At 44.0% G+C, this 16,312-nt stretch overlaps 1 protein-coding gene across 1 annotated transcript; it reads left to right on the forward strand.

Moving 5' to 3' along the window:
- Positions 1-1,388: 1,388 nt before the first annotated feature.
- On the forward strand, positions 1,389-16,073 carry LZTFL1 (leucine zipper transcription factor like 1). The gene is made up of 10 exons (XM_077859183.1): positions 1,389-1,547; positions 3,882-4,006; positions 6,400-6,594; positions 7,903-7,963; positions 9,129-9,200; positions 10,433-10,498; positions 10,585-10,662; positions 13,347-13,523; positions 14,314-14,417; positions 15,607-16,073. The coding sequence occupies exons 1-10, from the start codon at positions 1,545-1,547 to the stop codon at positions 15,623-15,625; spliced, it is 900 nt and encodes a 299-aa protein (XP_077715309.1). The 5' UTR covers positions 1,389-1,544; the 3' UTR covers positions 15,626-16,073.
- The last annotated feature ends 239 nt before the right edge of the window (positions 16,074-16,312 follow it).

The raw sequence follows: 16,312 nt of genomic DNA on the forward strand, positions 1-16,312 counted from the left end.
GGGCTCCCATAAATCCCAAGGACACTGAGATGCAACACAGATAAGGCAATAAAAACAGATAAGGAAGTACATCTGGCCCCTGCCTCCAAAATACTAGGAAGTATCTTCCCATCACGTAATCACCAAGACTCAAACCAAAATCTCAAGGCCATCAACTCCTTACTCAGGTTTTCTATAAAAGGCCAGCCAAAAAAGCCCTCAGCAGCAACCCTGTCCGGACCCCTCTCACTTCTGACGGCCTTCTCTGTATCTTTACTTAATAAACTCCTGCAGCTTTACACACTCTCCTTTGTCCACGAGATTCATTCTTCGACTGGACGAGGCAAGGACCAAGCTCTCCGGCTCCATTCGTCCATTCATCTGTTGGTGGACACTTGAGTTGCTTCTAGATCTTGGCTGTTATGAATAATGCTGCAGTGAGCATAGGAGTGCATATGTCTTTTCGAATTAGTGTTTTCATTTCCTTTGGTTAAAATACCCAGTAGTGGAATTACTGGCTCCTAGAGTTCCGTTTTTAGCTTTTTGAGTAACCTCCATACTGTTTTCCACTGTACCAGTTTACGTCCCCACCGACAGTGAAGGAGGGTTCTTTTTCTCCACATCTTCTCCACGTTTGTTGTTTCTGAGTTTAGCCACTCCGATAGGTGTCAGGTGGTGGTGCGGTTTTGATTTGCATTTCCACCATGATTCAGGACAGTGTTTCTTCAAGAGGGGTCCCCGACTGGTGTGTGATAAAAACTGTAGATTCCAAGCACCCAAGGTACACTCCCTGATTCAGAATTCAGAATGGAGGGGGGGGGTTGAGGCCCCCCCAAGCTTCCCTGATGATTCTAAGCATAATAGTTTGAAATTCACTGCTCCTTCACCAATTCCTTTTGGGTTTAATTTTTAAGGCTACAGGTAGCCTTAGAGACTTTTGCCAGGAGTATAAGAGGAAAAAAGGAAAAAAACGGGGCAGAGGGAGGACACTCAAAACTCTACCGCGGCACGTGGCAGCGCGGGAGATGCGGCCCATCACGCGGGTCCCTATCTCCAGGCACCGCTGGAGAGAGGAGCAGTCCCCGCCGCCCACGCCCAGGTCCCCCGAAACCACTGGAAAGTCGGGGAGCCAGCCGTCCAGGCCACAACCGTGGGGGTCACCAAACCCGGGAAGGGACGGACACCCCTTCCGAGCAACGCAGACACCGAAGCTCCAGAGCGCGCCCCAACGCGGGGGGTCCAGGCGGCCTCCCGTTACCATTGGCAACGGCGGCCGGCTCCCTAGTCGGCGTGGCGCGGGTAGGCGGGACTTCCGGCCTCTGGAAGCCAGTGCGCATGCGGCGGTCGGCAGGTCACACGGAGCTTCCTGTCGCGTGATCTTGAGGACCAATAAAAATGCATCATTTCGGATCACGTGCCTCCGTTCCCATTAGCAACCGGAGGCTTCTAAACAAGCTGCCCTCCCGCCGCATCTTCTGCGGCCCAACCGCCCTCGGCGACCCCGGGCTCGGTGGATCTCCGCCTGGCCTCTCCCGCTCCCCTGGGCTGCGACTCCCGCCGCCGCCATGGTAAGTAGCGGGCCGGGCGCCGCCGCGCGCGGAGGAGGCTCCGACCTGGGGCCGTGGGAGGGCGTGGCTGCAGCCGGGCGGAGCCCGTCCTGGGCCGTCCTGGCCGGCCGCAGCCCCTCCGGCTCCTAGCAGCCTCTCCCCGCCGCGTCGTGTCGTTCCTCGCTCCTGCCTGGGCCGGCCGGCCCGAGTCTCACCTCGAAGATGGCTGGTGGAGGGAGCTGGAGGGAACGGCCACCGGCAGAAGGCGCAGGGCGGAATTCTCATTCCGTTCCGAAAACTCCCAAGTTTTTACACACACACACACACACACACACACACCCTTTGGCAGCATGAACAGTTACGTATCATAACGGATTGAGGAGGGAGAACGTGATGGAATCCGGCTGTCAGATGCGAGGGCGACTATAAAAATCCACGCCAGCCGCTTTACAGCCCAAGAAACTTGGGCGATCCTTCTTTTGTTTTGACCTGTTCCGAAAAGGCCAGTTGTCCCATATGCTAAAACGTCTCCGTTCATCTTTCCAGCAGATGTAGAATGGCAGCTTAAATAGCAGCCCCACTTAACCAGTGCATAGTGTTCAGAAGAAGGACTGAAGCCAGAGTTGGGGGTACCACTGACATGGGCCATTGAAATACATCGGCAATGAAACGAATGGAACATTGTGGGTCAGCTGTATTAAAAAATGTATATATTTTTTAAATAAATAAAAGCTCTCAGGTGATCATTTTTTTTTAAAGGAAAGAAAGAAAAGGCGCAGTTGGTTGAGCATCTGCCTTCAGCTCGGGTCATGATCTTGGGGTCCTGGGATTGAACCCCACATTAGGCTCCCTGCTCAGTGGGGAGCCTTCTTCTCTTCTCCCTCTGCTGCTCTCCCCCCTCCCCCTGCTTGTGCTTTCTTTCTCTGTCAAATGAATCAATAAAATATTTTTTAAAAAAGAAAAAAGTTACTGGGGAGCTTTGCAAAAGCAATTTGAGTTGCATATGGGTTTAAGGAGTAGGAGATAGCATGAGGATAGGAAAGGTGGAAGGGGCCTGGAGAAACACTGGGATAGCTAGAGGGATTCTCAAGTTTGAGGTGGTTTTTGTTTTGTTTTGTTTTGTTTTGTTTTGTTTGCAAGAATGAAGTTTATATATATGGTCTTCCCTATAGTCTGAAGGAAGAAGAAACTTGTAGAATGTTGAGAGGAGAGAATAATTGGTTAGTCAAGTCCTCCAGGAGTTTGGAAGAGAACCCATTAAGGCCCAATGAAGAAGAAGTGACCTTCGAAAGGAGGTCTTTAAGTTCATTTGTTGGCAGGTGTCTGTTGCTTGTGAGGCACTGTGCTTAGTACTGGGAACAGGGTACCTCAGGGAACCAGGTGGGCAAGGTCCTGGCCTTTAGAGACATATGTCCTAAGGAAATTGAGACTGCAGGGAGGAAGTGTGTGGATGCAGAAAAGCCCCCAAGAACATCTTGGGAGCTGAAGGAGATCAGGCCCGGTGGCCTTACTGTTGGCAGTTGTGTTAGTGTTGGTGTTGAGACAACCCAACCCCGTGCACCCATAGTGACAAGCCTGAAAAAAAGAGGCTCGGAAGCTAGACCTAGTCTCCCATTGGAAGCCCATAAGATATGATAGATCATTATTCTTAAAGATCATTCCTGACTCATTTAGTCCCTGCATTACGTGTTCAGTTGTATAACATCCTTTTCAGCATAGCTATAAGATGAAAACTTCATTAATCTCTAGCTCGTAGTTGTCAAGCTCTCATCTGGTTTAAAATAAAGACCCAATTAATAACTATTTCAAAACCAAATATATTTTTTAAAGCTGTATCAGCTAGGATAAGGTTAAGTTGGTGTAGTAGATATCCAAAAAACAGTGGCTTAAAGAATACAGAAGGGTATTTCTCTCAGTTAACGGCCATCTCTCTACTCATCTGAAGTCTGTAGGTCAATGCTGCTCCACAGAATCAGTCAGGGATATAGATCCCTTTCATCCTGCTGTCTGTCGAACCCTTAGGGAATTATCCTCTTCAAGGTTCAGCAAAGTTACCACCCCTCCAGGTAACAGAGAAATAGGTGTGACAAAGACATGGCCACATCCTAAGGCTCAGGCTTTGGAGATGGCCCACATCTCTTCTGCTCACATCCATTACTGATCAGTAGTCATGTGGCCACACCTAGCTGCAGGAAGGGCTGGGAAGTATGGTTGGGCAGCCATATAACTGGGAAGAAGGGAAGAACAGAATCTGGTGAACATCTAGCAATCACTACCACTGGACATCTTGTATATTTTCATTGTTAGTTGCTTCATCACATCTTAAAGACTAACGATTATTTCTCTCTCTTTTAGGCAGAGTTGGGCCTAAATGAGCACCATCAAAATGAAGTTATCAATTACATGCGATTTGCTCGTTCAAAAAGAGGCCTGAGACTCAAAACTGTAGATTCCTGCTTCCAAGACCTCAAGGAGAGCAGGTATCAGAGGAGTCTAAGGACACCCAAGGGGAAACATGCATCCTTTCTGGGAGCTGTAATGGGGATGCTGTAGCAGAGCCCATACAAACTGTTGCTGGGATTATCCTGATCAGTTACTCACTGAGAGTAGCCACATCACACCTCATGAATAGGTGAAATTCAAGAAATTGGATTATTGTGGTGGGAGCAATCTATTACCAAACATACACATATGAGAATTATGAGATTGCAGAGTTTCAGAAGAGCTGTCCAGAAGTAGTGAAGTACATGTACGTTAATGATTGGCTTGATGTATTAAAGATCCTAGAACTTTAATTACCTGAGTTATTAGTTAAAGGATTAGAGCCATAAGGCATGGCTTTTAGTGAGAGAATCCCTACAGTTCATATTGAAGAAATCATAGTGGTGGGGGGGGGGGGGACAGTAGAAAACCATGAAAAGCCATAACTAACAAATTGTTAGTAGATAACTAGTTTGGTTGAACCAGTCATAGAGTATAATTAAAGTCTGTAGAAAACGCAAAATACATGTTTAATCTAGAGAAAAATAGGGGAAACAAGAAAAGAAAATGACTAATCAAGAGACATCAGATTATTTGGGGATCAGACTTTGGCACAGTTAAATGCACAAGGCCTCCAGGTGAGCTACAAGTGTCATAAAGCCATCCATGGCACTCAGTAGCAGACACTGTCAGCTGTCCACTGTTAATCTGTTCAACCCACTAATGTAATTTGGTCAGCTGGTTTCACCAGATGAAAGCAGCAGGTTCACTGGCCCAACTGTAAATCAGAGAAGGTACTTCAGTGCTTACTTTATACACTGAGTACCTTAAATGTTCATAAACTTGTGTTGCAAAAAAAAAAAGTTCTAAGGAGATTTGGTATGTTCTATTAAAGAATATAGGAAGATTGGGCAGCCTGGGTGGCTCAGCAGTTTAGCGCCGCCTTTAGCCTAGGGCGTGATCCTGGAGACCCAGGATCGAGTCCCACGTTGGGCTCCCTGCATGGAGCCTGCTTCTCCCTCTGCCTGTGTCTCTCCCTCCGCCCCCCTCTATCTGTGTGTGTGTGTGTGTCTCTAATGAATAAATAAAATCTTAAAAAACATACAAGAAGATTGTTAATATATCGAATAAGGATTTTCATAAAAAATAGTTAAGTTTTGATTTTTTTTTTAGACTGGTTAATATCTAGTTAAATGAAACTCTGAAGAGTAATAAATCAAATACTATCTACTTGAGACTAACTCTGATAAGACTTTGTCGCCCTTCTCTTCATCATCGTCCTTTTGGAAGAAGAGAAGCCAGGGCTGGGGCCCATTGGTCCTCACCCCCTGAGCAGCTGGGGGCAGGTGGGGCGAGGAGAGGCTTTCTCCCTGTCAAACTGCCCTTGAAAGTAGATGCCGTGCACAGACGCTTTCCCAGGATTCAGCAGTTGGGCCTGTTGCTGAGATTGCTGGAAATGATTGTGGGGCTGAGTCACACCCTGCAGGATGAGAGACGTGTCACCTCCCCACTCTGAGCCTACATTCCCAATTGTCACATGAGAGGATGGAAGAAGATGACTCTGAAGTTCCCGCCCGACTCAAATGTTCTGTGGGAGACTGGGTTTTAATGCTATTGTTGATGATGATGAGTTGACAGTGCTCAGAGGAACTTGAACTAAGTCCATTTCTTTTTCATTTGGGCCTTAGTGCTAACATCTAATTACCACTGATTTTCTTATAGCCACTTGACTCTCACATGAATAGTTCATACAATTATTGAAATGCTAGACAAATAAAAGAAAGAAAGGAGAAATAATACCTTCCGGGTAACTTTTGAAACTACTAAATATGGTAAGAGTAATTGTAGTAGAAATTCAAGTAAAAAAAAAATTTAAACTGAAAAACTTAAGAAAAAAGTCAAAAGTTTGGAAGTTTGGGAGGACTATTTCTGAGCATGTACCTGTTTTTAGAGAATGTGCACTCCCACCATTTGCTCATTTCACTAGACATTAAAAATCACCTGAGCTTCAACAAATATTAGCTGAGCTTAAATTATTTTTGGTATGTTTTATTAATAAAGAAGATAATTCCCCAAGATATTTTTTTAAATATTTTATTTATTTATTCATGAGAGACACAGAGAGAGAGAGAGGCAGAGACACAGGCCGAAGGAGAAGCAGGGTCCATGCAGCGAGCCCGACATGGGACTCAATCCTGGGTCTCCAGGATCAGGCTCTGGGCTGAAGGCAGCGCTAAACCGCTGAGCCACCCAGGCTGCCCCCAGAGAGATTTTTCACTCTAAACCCTTAAGCCCTCAGATGACGTGAATGTGGGTTTTCTTAGTTTTGTTTTTATTTTGTCAATGGTCGGGGTTGTTTATCCAGAAGTCTGGGACTGTGGTTGTTTTTCAGGCTAGTGGAGGAGACCTTCACCGTAGATGAGGTCTCCGAGGTCCTGAGTGGGCTGCAGGCTGTGGTCTACAGTGAGGTGGAGTCTGAACTCATCAACACAGCCCACACCAACGTGCTACTTCTGCGGCAGCTTTTCTCACAGGCCGAGAAGTGGTACCTCAAGCTACAGACAGATATCTCTGAACTCGAAAACAGGTACTCACATTCGTACCTGCAGTTAGGACGAGAGAGGCCCAGGCATGATCTCAAAAGTTAGTGAGTGTCTCTGCCGCTTCTTTTCCTACAACTGGGGTATGAGAAGGTTTGGGGAGGTCGGTAGCAAAGCATCTGATCACTGAATGAGCTCTTAGGTGCTACTCAGCGACCTCTTCAAAATTCTGTTTTCTCCCGTTGTCAGGTGTTATAGATGCATTTGAGATCCATGAAATTCCTCATAGGCTCTTATTATTCCTGCCCATTTCTTGGTCAGCCTGATTATATTATAATGAATCTTTAGAGATACAGGTCAACAAAGAATGAAGAGTAGGAAGCAAATGAAAATTTAATTCAAATGCCATCGATTCAGACCAGGAGGATAGGAATTTTATTTCTCAATAATTACATTTTAAATTATACACTTACCTTTAAAATAAGAAATGTAAAAAACGATTATAATCTAGACAGTATCAAAGAGCTCATTAATTAAAAAAAAAAAAAAGTAAAATGAAATTAAAACTTAGTCTAAGAGAAACCGGGCCAGAAACCAGGGAAGCTTGACATAGCCTTGAAATAGAGCGCAGCATGCTGGCCCAGGCAGAGGGAGCTGAACAGCACAAGGTGGCAGGAAAACCAGTTTACTCTACCCACTGCCCAGAAAACTTTGAGAAACAGACCCAGGAAGCTTAGGAGAGTGGTTACTGCCACTCCCTCTACGGGCTTTTGTGTAGTCAGTTCCCATGGACCTTTGCAGGGAAAAGGGACTATAATCGGGTGGTTGGGTCCCCGCATTTCTTCCTTCAAAGTAGATCATATTCTTTTTCAGCAGCCATGATACTCTTTTTCATAGATAACCTGAACAAATTCAATTTTCTGAGGCCACTCTATTAAAACCAGTTTGCCTCTCTTGAACATCCACTAGCTAATGATGGATGTATATTATGTCATAGAGCAATCTGTCTCTTACACTTCAAAAATACAGAGTTGATGACAAATTTCAGACATATTTCTATGGACACCGTAGTTTAGCTCTAACAATTATATTGCATTCAGTAGGTGCAAGGTACTAGGTGCTGTAGAATATTTAAATTTGGTCCCTGTGGTCAGGATTCCAGGCCATCAGTAACTAAGTACCATTTCTGAGATGGTGAGGTTTCCTTCCTGGTGCTCTGTGCTCCCTGCCATGTTGTAGTAGATCACTACCAGTGACCTTATTCTTGAGAGTGTGTGTGTGTGTGTGTGTGTGTGTGTGTGGTGTGTGGTACAGATCTGTTCTAATGAATTTTTTTTCATATTTTTATCTTCAAGAGAATTATTAGAACAAGTTGCAGAATTTGAAAAAGCAGAATTTACATCTTCAAATAAAAAGGTAAATTTTGGTCATTCTAAGTCCATATCTTAATAGCCAGTATTTAAAATCCTCAAGTTGCCAAGAGGATTCAGAGGTAAAATGAAAAGAGGTAAAGTCAAGGAAAGACATTCAATTCAAGAGCAGAATTCAGTAATTACCTCATATTTTCAGGCAAAAAAGAAACACTGTGGAAGGAACTGAAAAAATGGTTCTGTCTCCTCACTTGCTCATGCACACGTGCTCTCTCACTCTTCTCTCTTTCTCTCTCTCTCTCTCTCTCTCTCTCTCTCTCTCACACACACACACACACACACACACACACACAGAATCCCCATAGTTCATCCCACTCCCTGCCATATAAACTCTTTACTCAGATGATGCACAGCATGGGCATCCATCCTGGCCTGGTCTCTCCCACTCTGTGACCTTGAGCGGGTTGCCAGAGACAGCCAAGCCTTGTTTGCCTCATCTGTCAAATGGAGACAATCCTAGTGGTGACTAGTGACCTGCTTCTCTTTTTAATCATTCTCCTTATTTGTGGTCACCACTTAACATGGCATCATGTAGACGCACCACAAACGCTCCCTGGTGTCAGAGAGAAAAATGATGCTGAGTCCACATACACATACAAAACATTTTTCCAGTTATTCCTTTGGAATGTATTTCTAGCTAAGAAGTGTCTGGGTCAGAGGGCATGGATTCACCTGTTTTAACACGTATCACTGAACTGCTAGAGTATTTTGCCTAGCCAAGCTCCTCTTCACCTTCAGTGTAGCCGCACTGTGGCAGCTTTCCCTGGCTCAGGTTCATGAGGAAGTCTGTTTCACACCCCATACATTAAAATTCCTGTCCCTAGAGGCTGGGATCTAGATCTGCTCTGGCTTCGAGCACCTTGCCTCCTGCCTCTGTTCCCTCCTTTCCCTTCCATCTGAATTTATTTAAAAAGACATGGGAGGATGGATTCACTTGCATCTCTAATTTGTTTGGAGGTACTATGGGCCAGGCACTGTCCTAGTCCCTGGGGCATTGCAGAGAACCCAACGCCAGAAGTGCCCCCATGGAGCTGGCATCCCAGTGGATATGCTTTCACACAGTGTTTTCTACTTAGAAAGTACAAGTGTTGAGTGATAATGTGTGTTTTCTTCTGTGGTGAATTTGGTTTGGTTTCTTTATTCTGTGTCAGCCCATCATAGATACCATGAAGCCAAAACTTGTTCCACTTAACGACGGTGGAACCACGGAACTCCTGAACAAGGTAAACGTTGTGCTTGTTGTGAGAAAGGCAGACCCTCTAACTTAGCCCTCTCATGGCCTGCACAGCCGGAGGGTGGAGAAATTGAGGTAGGAGGTGGCCGATTCAGGCTTTGGCCCGCCAAGGGTAATCAGTCCACGGTAGTCCTTTTACTCTGTGGTTCCCATGGACCAAAAAGAGGGTACCCACCTTCCAGAAAGTCTGAAGCCAGTCTTAATTGCATCGTTTCATGGTGACAGGAAGGGCATGGCGTTTTGGACAGTGTTTATTGCTGGCTATTTGAAGTTTATGATCTAAGATAGCAGTGATAGAGTTTTTTATTAGACTTATAAAGATTAACTACCTATATGCACATATTTTTCATGACTCCTGTATTCTCAACATTGTGCTAGATGTTACTAGATTAAAAAAAAAAAAAGCAGTGTAATGCTTAGCTTTTTGTCTCAAAAGCCTTATAGTCTCGTTGAGAAGGGAGAATTAATATTCTGGAAACAGATAGGGGAATTCCAACCCGTGTTCCCCAGGGTGGCAGAGAAGACACCCTTCCGCATGGATATGAGTGACTGAGGATAGACTTTGAGGGAAGGTGGTCCCTGAGCTGGGCTGAAGGCTAAAGACATTTAATTGTCAGAGGAAAGAAGAGGGGCATGGCAGACAGGGGAATGGCATGGGCAGCAGTGAGAGGCAGAAGGCTGGTGTGATTTGGCACGGAGTGCAGTGCTGTCTGACTGGGCTGATATGTGTGTTGGAGCCATAGAGAGGAAGAGGACTGGGCTCAAAGCTGACTCTTATTAAGGAGCTGTTTGGAGCAAAGGCCTTTGGCCTCAGCTCAGACAGAAGCATCTAGGGGCTTGGGCATAGAGTGTGACACTGATAAAGACCATGTTGGGGATAAGTACAGGTGGTATGTTGTGTCAGCCCGGAAAAGACCCAAGAGTTGCAAGACCAGCTAGATGAGAGGTGGCAGGGGAGGGAGACTGAGAAGAAGGCTGAGGAAAGAGGCCTGAAGGGAGCCTGAGAGACCAGAGAAGAGGCTTAGAGTCACAGGTGACTCATAGGTGTGGGGGCAGTGGGCTGGACGGGACCAGGACAGCACCGGCCACTAGGGAATGCAGGTGTCTGAGCTGTTGTTATGTCATTTAAATTTAATTTTACAATTAAATTTTTGAGTGAAACACTTCCAAGTATTAAAAACACTGTAGTTAAAATAATAAACCTCGAATTTACTCACAAAGGAAATTTCAAGACTTCAAGAAGAGAACGAGAAATTGAAGTCAAGGCTGAAGACCATTGAAATACAGGTAACTGAGAAATACTTTAACAAAATTATTGAAAGAGTTGCTTACAGACTGAATACTGAATGTATTTTGTTTAAATCTGTTTATAGGCAACGCAAGCATTAGATGAGAAGTCAAAGCTAGAAAGAGCACTACAGGATTTACAGCTTGACCAAGGAAATACAAAGGTGAAAGAAGTTTTGAATGTAGTCGATAATACTGTAAGAATTTTGTGATGGTGGGTAACTGCACTCATCACAGGGATCCCTTTGTATGGCACAGAAATACAGTCACTATGATGGACACCTGAAAATGATAGGGTGTGGCATGTCAATTATATTTCAAGTTTTTTTAAAAAGTGGAATAAGTTTTAGCTATCTTTTTCATGTTTTTCAAGTAAAATAAAGGTATAAACTTGAAGTGTTGGGGCACCTGGGTGTCTCAGACGGTTGGATGTCCAACTCTTGATCTCGCTCAGGTCTTGATCTCAGGGTCATGAGTTCAAGGCCTGCATTGGGCTCTGCGTTGGAGAGCCCTCGTGGAGCTACTTTAAAAAAAAAAAGAAAAAGGAGAAGAAGTCTTAATTACTGTTCATTATGCCCCTCGTCTTTGCCCCTCCCTGAGAGGGATGCCACTGTTGGCCATCTAATCCCCCTCCAGGAAAGGCCAGGGAGGGGGGCGGCTACAGGGGCAGGTAGACAGCTCACATGCTTCACCTGTCCCAAGAGACCACTAGCACATAAGATGTTCTGAAGTTTAACTGTTTTCAAGTTCTTACCCCTTTGGTTTTGACATTCCAATTACAATGGGGGAAAGGAAACGAAGAAAGAAAGAGTTTTTAGCTAATTGGATTTGTGTTCAGTTTTATTATACAGAATTTATTATTAAGTTGGCTTTCAGTGAGTATGACAAAATAGAATGAACTTACCGGCTATGCATCTTCAAATCCACGTATGTCTGGTGGTATTCGTGTAATGCGCTGAAATCCAGGGCTGGGTCACCAGGCCTGTCTGAGCAGTTGACTGAGTAGCCCTCCACCTGTGGGAAGTTATCATGTCTACAATTCTGTTCCTTGTGGCCTTTCCACTGATGCTAGATACTATGACAGATTTCACATCAGCCAGACTGGAAGAGTGAATTTTCAATGCAGCATTGGCTTTTCTAGTGGTTGTACTGTCATTGCAAATGTCTGTTAAACAGTCCCCAGACTTACTTCATTAGACTTTTATTGTTACATGTTTTTATGGAAAAATTGTATGGAAAATTTTAATATACAAGAGGAGAGGGAATAGTGTAACGCACCCCTGGTACTCATCACTCAGCTTTGCTGATCAGCAAGGCTTAGCCAATCTGGTTTCCTGTTTACCTCTACTTCTCCCTTTCTATCATGTTGGGTTGTTTTTTTTTTTTTTTTTTTTTTTTAGGTTTTATTTATTTATTCATGAGAGAGAGAGAGAGGGAGAGGCAGAGACATAGGCAGAGGGAGAAGCAGGCTCCATGCAGGGAGCCTGATGTGGAACTTGATCCCAGGACCCCAGGATCACACATTAAGTCAAAGGCAGATGCTCAACCCCTGAGCTACCCAGGCATCCCCCATCTTGTTTTTTGAAGTAAATCGCAGACATTACATCATTTCATCTATAGGTATTTTTTAAATAGGAGGATAATTCTTAGATGGCTAAAAAAAAAAAAAGGAAAATAAATATGATTTTCATTCATACATAAAGGACCATAGATTTATAAAACACAGAGTTACACACTCCAGAAAACAGCTTTATAATTTCTCAAAAGTTAAACAGTTGCAAACATTTTTGGATGACGAATTTGATTTAAAAGCCATTTTGGTCTTTGTTCCAATTTTACTTTTCAGATTTTGGCAAAAGTAAAATGTATACATGCTTTCACTAGCTGCAATGAAGTAAAATCTTTTTAAAAGACCAGATTTTAAAAATAAGTGACGGGCAGCCCTGGTGGCTCAGCGGTTTAGCGCCGCCTTCAGCCCAAGGCCTGATCCTGGGGCCCTGGGATCGACTCCTGCGTCGGGCTCCCTCCATGGAGCCTGCTCCTCCCTCTGCCTGTTTCTTTGCCTCAATCTCTCTTTCTCTCTCTCTCTCTCTCTCTCTCTCATGAAAAAATAAATCTTTAAAAATAAAAAATAAGGAATTTTGTCAGTAGAACTGCTTCATCTTCGTATTTAGCAATTTGACCATTTTCCTATTTAGTATGTATTACTTTTTTCTATTACATATTATCTAGTTAAAAATATGATCTGGCTGTTTTTATTATGCTGACAGTATGTGCAAACATGCATACCACATTAATACAAAAAAAAAAACTTAAAGTCTTAAAAAATTACCAAACCATATCAGTAAGCAATGATTTGGCTCTCTTAATGTAAATAGTGACTAAGACTAGGTCTATTAAATTTTTTATAACAAATTATATCAGGTTTATTATATTTCCGTCTACATCATTCAGAATTCTTCACTAGAATTTTTTTTTAACCGACTTCAAAAACAAAACTTGTTCGCCGTCCCTACTCTGGGACACACAACCTTGTAAATTTAGGATCTCACCTTTCTCCTATTCCTCTTTGGAATTTCAGCAATTCATAAATGATACCTTACATATTTGGAGATCAATGACCACTGAGCGTCTGCCGCGTGCAGCACACCATGCAGGACGGCCAGGGGAGAGCGGGGGACGCCAACCCCCTCCCCTCTAGGAGCAGGAGCTTCCCCCAGCTGGCAGGGGAAACCGGGGCGCACAGCGGAACACTTGCTTTCATGTCCCAATGTTGAACCACTGTTGTAAAACAGCTCCTAGCCAGGATGCCAACAAGAAATTATGTCAGTGCATGTATCTTTCATAGGATTTTATAAAAGCTCAAGACTTGAATGACTTGGAAAACACAGTTGCTGCTTTGAAGAGTGAGTTTCAGAAGACACTAAACGACAAGACAGAAAGTCAGAAGTCCCTGGAGGAGAATCTGGCGACAGCCAAGCATGACCTACTCAGGGTTCAGGAACAGCTGAGCATGGCTGAAAAGGTCAGATCTGTGTGTGTGTGTCCACCCAGGTGAGGAACAAGTGTAATTCAGGGACATGTTGGAGGCCAGCTACAGATTTGCCTTATTTTTTTCTCAGGGTATTAGCCAGTACGTGTTCAAGATATATCATTTCTAGCCATTGAGATTCTTCCGTTTTGGGCGAGATCTAGGATAATAAAAATCCCCACTCCTTCCTATGAATGGTAAAAGCCTCCTCCGCGGATAGCTTCCATGAGCTGCCTCGCACCCCCCATGTTGCCCATCCCCCTTACAGCCTGGCACAGGGATGGGTGACTTCTCTTTTTCTATCCCTTGTTCTTAATTTCTATGAAATAACGTTAGAAAACTGTGTTCTGCAGTTTAGGGATTAAATTCTCAAGCATATTGGAGCTAAAATGTAACTGAATGAAAAAATCCTCCTCCTAGAGTACTGGCACCACTGGGATATGGGGGAAAGATCATGTTTATTTCACCTAAGAAGTAGTTTACTGTTTCAAACAGATTTCTCATGTCTAGGGCATAATATGTTCCGGTCATATGCTAATGTTGTATTTATATACTGACAGTGTTGCTGTTTTATTGACTTCTCTTTTGAAGGAATGTATTTTTAAAATTTGCATAGCCTTAATTTTGTATAAGTAAATTTTAAAAAGAAATCAGAAAATAATAATAGAAATGAGAAAATAATATAAAATATTAGCAAAATTAGAGCAAAAATGTACACGCTTATGAGATGTGCTACTTCTCTGCACTGTTCCGTAGTAACTGACTGACACTTTTCACTGTGCAGGAATTAGAAAAGAAATTCCAACAAACAGCAGCTTTTCGAAACATGAAAGAGATTCTCACCAGGAAGAATGACCAAATCAAAGACCTGAGGAGAAGACTGGCCAAGTAAGCCTTGCTGACTGTTGGATTTGCCTTGCTGCCAGGTTGACGTGTGTTCTTCATTAAATCTCAGTATGTGTCCGGGGAGATCAGGCCAGTGGGTACTTGCTGTCATTTAGTCTAGAAGCCTGCATTTGAGGAGAACGGAAGAGCTTTGGCCAGGCCTTTTCCATCCTGCCCACGAGGGTTTCAGTTGGGTTCAGCTAGGACTTAGGCACACACAGCTACACTAGGCTCCTCTTAGCAACAGATCCTTTTAAGCAGGATATCAGGAGGGAAGCCCAGCAAACTTATAGGGCATCCCTGGGTATTCTTCCCCAGGAGTGTCCTTGTAGGAGCCTAAGACCTGGTCATCTGGTGCCTGCCCTCAGTGACAATTTAGGTGCTAGAGAATGCGGTCCTTGTGGCTGGGTACCGTAGCCAGCGTGGCTTAGCAGCCCGTGCTCTACATAGAACCAGATCCCTAGCTGCCTGCTGCCCAGGGAGGGACATGTCCAGTTACAGGAACTCGGCGCACAGTTGAAAGCCTGTAGCAGTGGGCCCACATATTCACCACTCGGCCAGTCTTCCCAGCCCGCATGGACTCTGCTGCTCAGCCTCATTTCTGACCTCCACGGTTTGGTCTGGAAACCCAGCTGCCATTTTACCTTTATGAGGGCTCCAGGGAAACCACAAGGAAGGAAATCTCAGATCCAGTTCGTCTTTAGAGAAGGGGCTTTGTTGACCCAGTCCTCACATAGGCCTTTCAGCACTTCGCATCTGACAACTTGGTTGATGACCGAGTTTCTATTGTCCTGAGCTGTCATGGGTCTAAGTGCCAGATCCAGAGATGTGGAGCCCAAAGGTGTCCTTTGTCCACCCTGCAGCAGGAGTCCCCTTGTAGGTCGTGACCGTCTCTAACTTCCCCACAGGTTTCAAGGAAACTCATTGGGTAACAATGACAGCATCAAAAAGTATCATGATATCATTTATGTTTTTTTTTTAAGATTTTATTTATTTATTCATGAGAGACACAGAGAGAAAGAGAGGCAGAGACACAGGCAGAGGGAGAAGCAGGTTCCCTGTGAGGAGCCTGATGCAGGACTCGATCCCCAGACCCCAGGATCACACCTTGAGCTGAAAGCAGACACTCAACCGCTGACCCACCCAGGTGCCCCTGTTTACAGTCTTAACTGAAGTATTAATCTCTTTCCAGGTACGAACCTGAAGATTAAAACTCAAAAAAGATTTCTTCTGGAAGCTGCCACAACGTGAAAGTACAAGCTGTTTCACACCTCAGGCATGTATTTTGAAGCAGTTTGTTAATCTTCCCTCTCTTTATTTTTCTAATATATAGACTTTGCTTCTAATATTTAGAACTAGACTTCCTATTTCAGTTATGTAATTGAGAAGAGGGGACCTTCTGACTGATTCTGGCCAGCCGTCCTCTGCCGAGCGCTCCAGAGTTTTAGTTTCAATGCAATGAGAATTCTTTATAGTAAAAAAAGATGTTTAGAGTGGGAAGAAGAGCCTTGGCCTTTTACATTAGTAGAAAGAGTGTACACCGTTTCATTAAATGTTAAAGCTAGCATCATCTATTCTTGTGCATTCCCCCAGTGTAAAAATAAAAACAGTTATTAAAAGATAGTTATTACAAAATAAACCTTATTTTTCAAAACCAGATTCATTTTCTCTGTTTCCTCATAAAAACATATGAATGCACTGAAAGTGTGCATACCAACTTTTATAGGCAGCATTTATATCCATTATAAGGAAAATTAATAGCAAACACGAGGATTTGATTAACTTCCATCTCTCTAGCTAAATGCTGTAATTACCAGAGGATGGGGGGACATTTTTTGCAGCCAACTTATCATGAATCTGGATCACGGATGAAGAAGTCAGATCCATCCGGTACTTTA

Source organism: Canis aureus, chromosome 19 (genome assembly GCF_053574225.1).
Source record: "Canis aureus isolate CA01 chromosome 19, VMU_Caureus_v.1.0, whole genome shotgun sequence".
Taxonomy (NCBI): domain Eukaryota; kingdom Metazoa; phylum Chordata; class Mammalia; order Carnivora; family Canidae; genus Canis; species Canis aureus.